Source organism: Colobus angolensis, unplaced genomic scaffold, assembly GCF_000951035.1.
Source record: "Colobus angolensis palliatus isolate OR3802 unplaced genomic scaffold, Cang.pa_1.0 Scaffold88, whole genome shotgun sequence".
Lineage (NCBI taxonomy): Eukaryota > Metazoa > Chordata > Mammalia > Primates > Cercopithecidae > Colobus > Colobus angolensis.
The window spans coordinates 5,852,703-5,856,521 of record NW_012122709.1 but is presented as its reverse complement, the minus strand read 5'-3'; the positions used below and the strand labels follow the sequence as shown (position 1 = coordinate 5,856,521).

Sequence of the window (3,819 nt, the reverse complement as noted above, 5' to 3'; positions counted from 1 at the left end):
TACCAGTACTTAGGAAAATTGCTTAACACTAACTTCTCAATTCGAATCATAACTGATGAAAACTATTTTTTGAAAAAACAAAGTCTTGGAAATTGTCCCAAGGGCATAACAAAAACAGAGAAGCATTTATTCAAGAAAATCCACTAAATCTACTAAATGTCAGCAAACAAAAATAAATAAGCTGTGATATATATGTATATATACACACACATAAAATAGAATATTATTCAGCCTAAAAGGGCTATATTTGTGGATACAGGGTTCCTTTTGGGATGATGAAAATGTTCTAAAATTTATTGTGGTGATGCTTACATAACTCTGTGAATATACTAAAAAACATTGAGTTGTACACTTTAAATGGGTGAATTATATGGTATGTAAATTTTATCTTAATGAAGCTGTTACATAAAAATAAAAAGCAAAGATACTACAATATTTATTATTCTTTTCTAGACTCAGTCTGGATTCTCCATACCATTTGAATATTGCATAATGAACACTATGTTTGACTTTTGTATAATATAACTAGGTAACATAGAGACATCTATATTTCATATTTTTTTCCACAATCCCAATTGTTTAAACTTATGTATTTATACCAGTGCTGAATTATTTTTGTCATTTTTAATCTGATACATATATAACATGACACAGTGAACAGCTGTCAAATGAAGTATCACTATATGACTATTGTGTCATATATGGCCATAGTCTAATAACCAGTCTTTACATATTATAGATTTGTGAATTTTTCTTTTTTGGAAGATGGAGAATGAGGTTTGGTGGGCTATTTGAATTTTGCCCACAGATTTAATCTGGCATTTTCACTTTTAGATACTTTTGTTCAATTTGTTTTCAAAAAAATTAGAAGCTTTTTGGGGGAGTAATTTCAAGAGTCATTCCATATAACTTCTCCCAATAATGTTATGAGTAAATAAAAATTAATATATTCACCCAACAAATTAAGTTCTTAATCTGGGCGAAATGCTATGCTATACAATAAACAACATGAGCTTTGGGAACTGCCTTCAAACATGGAAAGAACAAGATACCACAGAAAACAAAAAGAGTACATTAATTGAGAAAACATCACAGCAATGATTCTTTTGGGGGGGTTCCTTTATTTTATTTCATTAAAAAATGTTTAATAGGTTTTTGGGGAACAGGTGCTGTTCGGTTACATGAATGAGTTCTTTAGTGGTGATTTCTGAGATTTTGGTGCACCCATCACCCAAGCAGTGTTCACTGTACCTGTGTCTTCTTTTATTCCTCACCACTCCCACCCTTTTCCCTGAGTCCCTAAAGTACAATATACCATTCTTATGCCTTTGTGTCTTAAGAGTTTAGCTCCCACATGCAAGTGAGAGCCTACAACGTTTGGTTTTCCATTCCTGAGCTACTTCATGATATGGTTTGGCTGTGTCCCGATCAAATTCTCATTTTGAATTCCCATGTGTTGTGGGAGAGACCTGGTGGGAGGTAATTGAATTATGTGGGCAGGGCTTTCCCATGCTGTTCTCATTATAGAAAATAAGTCTCATAAGATCTGATGGTTTTAAAAAGAGGCATTCCCCTGCACAAGCTCTCTTTTTTTTGCCTGCCACCATCCAGGTAAGAGGTGACTTGCTCTTCCTTGCATTCTACTATGTGGCTTCCCCAGCCAGGTGGAGCTGTAAGTCCAATTAAACGTCTTTCTTTTGTTGCCCAGTATGTCTTTATCAGTGGCATGAAAATGAACTAATACAGCAAATTGGTACCAGCAGAGTGGGGTGTTGATGAAAAGATACCTGAAAATGTGGAAGTGACCTTGGAACTGGGTAACAGGCACAGGTTGGAACAGTTTGGAGGGCTCAGAAGACAAGAGAATGTGGGAAAGTTTGGAGCTTCCTAGAGACTTATTGAATGGCTTTGACAAAAATGCTGATAGTGATATGAACAATATCATCCTCCAGGATGAGATGATCTCAGGTGGAGATGAGGAATTTGCTGGCAACTAGAGCAAAGGTGACTTTGTTATGTCTTAGCAAGAGACTGGTGGCATTTTGCCTCTGCCCTGGAGATTTGTGGAATATTGAACTTGAGAGAGATGATTTAGAGTATCTGGCGGAAGAAATTTCTAAGCAGCAAAGCATTCAACAGATGACTTGGGTGTGTTAAGAGCATTCAGTTTTATGAGGGAAGCAAAGCATAAAAGTTTGGAAAATTTGCAGCCTGACAATGCAATAGAAAAGGAAATCCCATTTTCTGAGGAGAAATTCAAGCCATAATGAGGAGCCAAATGTTAATCCTCAAGACAAATGGAGAAAATGTCTCCAGGGCATGCCAGAGGTCTTCACAGCAGCCCCTCCCATCACAGGCCTGAAGGCCTAGGAGGAAAACGTGGTTTCATGGGCTAGGCCCAGGGTCCTCATACTGTGTGCAGCCTCGGGACTTGGTGCCCTGCATTCCAGCTGCTCCAACCATGGCTGAAAGGGGCCAACATAGAGCTCAGACCATGGCTTCAGAGGGTGCAAGCCTCAACTCTTGGCAGGTTCCACTTGGTGGTGAACCTGCAAGTGCACAGAAGTCAAGAATTGAGGTTTGGGAATCTCCAACTAGATTTCAGAAGATGTATGGAAATGCCTAGACGTCCAGGCAGAAGTTTGTTGCAGGGGCACGGTTTTCATGGAGAACCTCTGCTAGGGCAGTGCTGAAGGGGAAATGTTGGATTGGACACCCACAGAGAGCTTCTACAGGAGCACTACCTAGTGGAGCTGTGAGAAGAGGGCCACCATCCTCCAGGCCGCAGAATGGTACATCTACTGACAGTTTACACCACACACCTGGAAAAGCTACAGATACTCAATGCCAGCCCATGAAAGCAGTCAGTAGGGAGGCTGTACCCTGCAAAGCCACAGCGGTGGAGCTGTCTAAGACCATGGGAACCCACCTCTTGCATCAGTGTGACTTGGATGTGAGACATGAAGTCAAGGGAGATCATTTTGGAGCTTTAAGATTTGACTACATTGCTGGATTTTGGACTTAGATGGGGCCTGTAGCCCCTTTGTTTTGGCCAATTTCTCCCATTTGGAATGGCTGTATTTACCCAGTCTGTACTCCCACTGTATCTAGGAAGTAACAAACCTGCTTTTGATTTTACAGGCTCATTGGTGGAAGGGTCTTGCCTTGTCTCAGATGAGACTTTAGACTGTGGACTTTTGCATTAATGCTGAAATGAGTTAAGACTTTGGGGGACTGTTGGGAAGGCATGATTGGTTTTGAAATGCAAGGAAGTGATATTTGGGAAGGGCCGGGGTGGAGGTATATGGTTTGGCTGTGTCCCCACCCAAATCTTGTCTTGAATTCTCACGTGTTGTGGGAGGGACCTGGTGGGAGGTAATTGAATCATGTGGGCAAGTCTTTCCCATGCTGTTCTCATGATAGTGAGTAAATCTCATGAGATCTGATGGTTTTAAAGAGGCGTTCCCCTGCATAAGCTCTCTCTCATTTCTTGCTTGCCACTATCAATGTAAGACATGACTTGCTCTTTCTTGCCTTCCACCATGATTGTGAGGCTTCCCCAGCCATGTGGAACTATAAGTCCAATTAAACCTCTTCTTTGTAAATTTCCCAGTCTTGGGTATGTCTTTATTAGCAGCATGAAAACAGATGAATACACTTCACTTAGAATAATAATCTCCAATTCCATCTAGATTGCTGCGAATGTCATTATTTTGTTCTTTTTTATGGCTGTGTAGTATTCCATGGGGTGTGTGTGTATGTGTGTGTGTGTGTGTGTGTGTGTATATATATATCTCTCTCTCACATGGTGTGTGTATA

General features: G+C 40.2%; 2 gene segments (V, D, J or C); both read left to right on the top strand.

Moving 5' to 3' along the window:
* Positions 1–3,819, top strand: part of LOC105503813 — a 908,479-nt gene that overhangs the window by 564,608 nt on the left and 340,052 nt on the right.
* LOC105503812 overlaps positions 1–3,819 on the top strand; it is a 594,664-nt gene that overhangs the window by 286,215 nt on the left and 304,630 nt on the right. The window contains 1 exon segment of the V gene segment in view: positions 724–730. Within this exon segment, the coding sequence occupies positions 724–730 (7 nt within the window).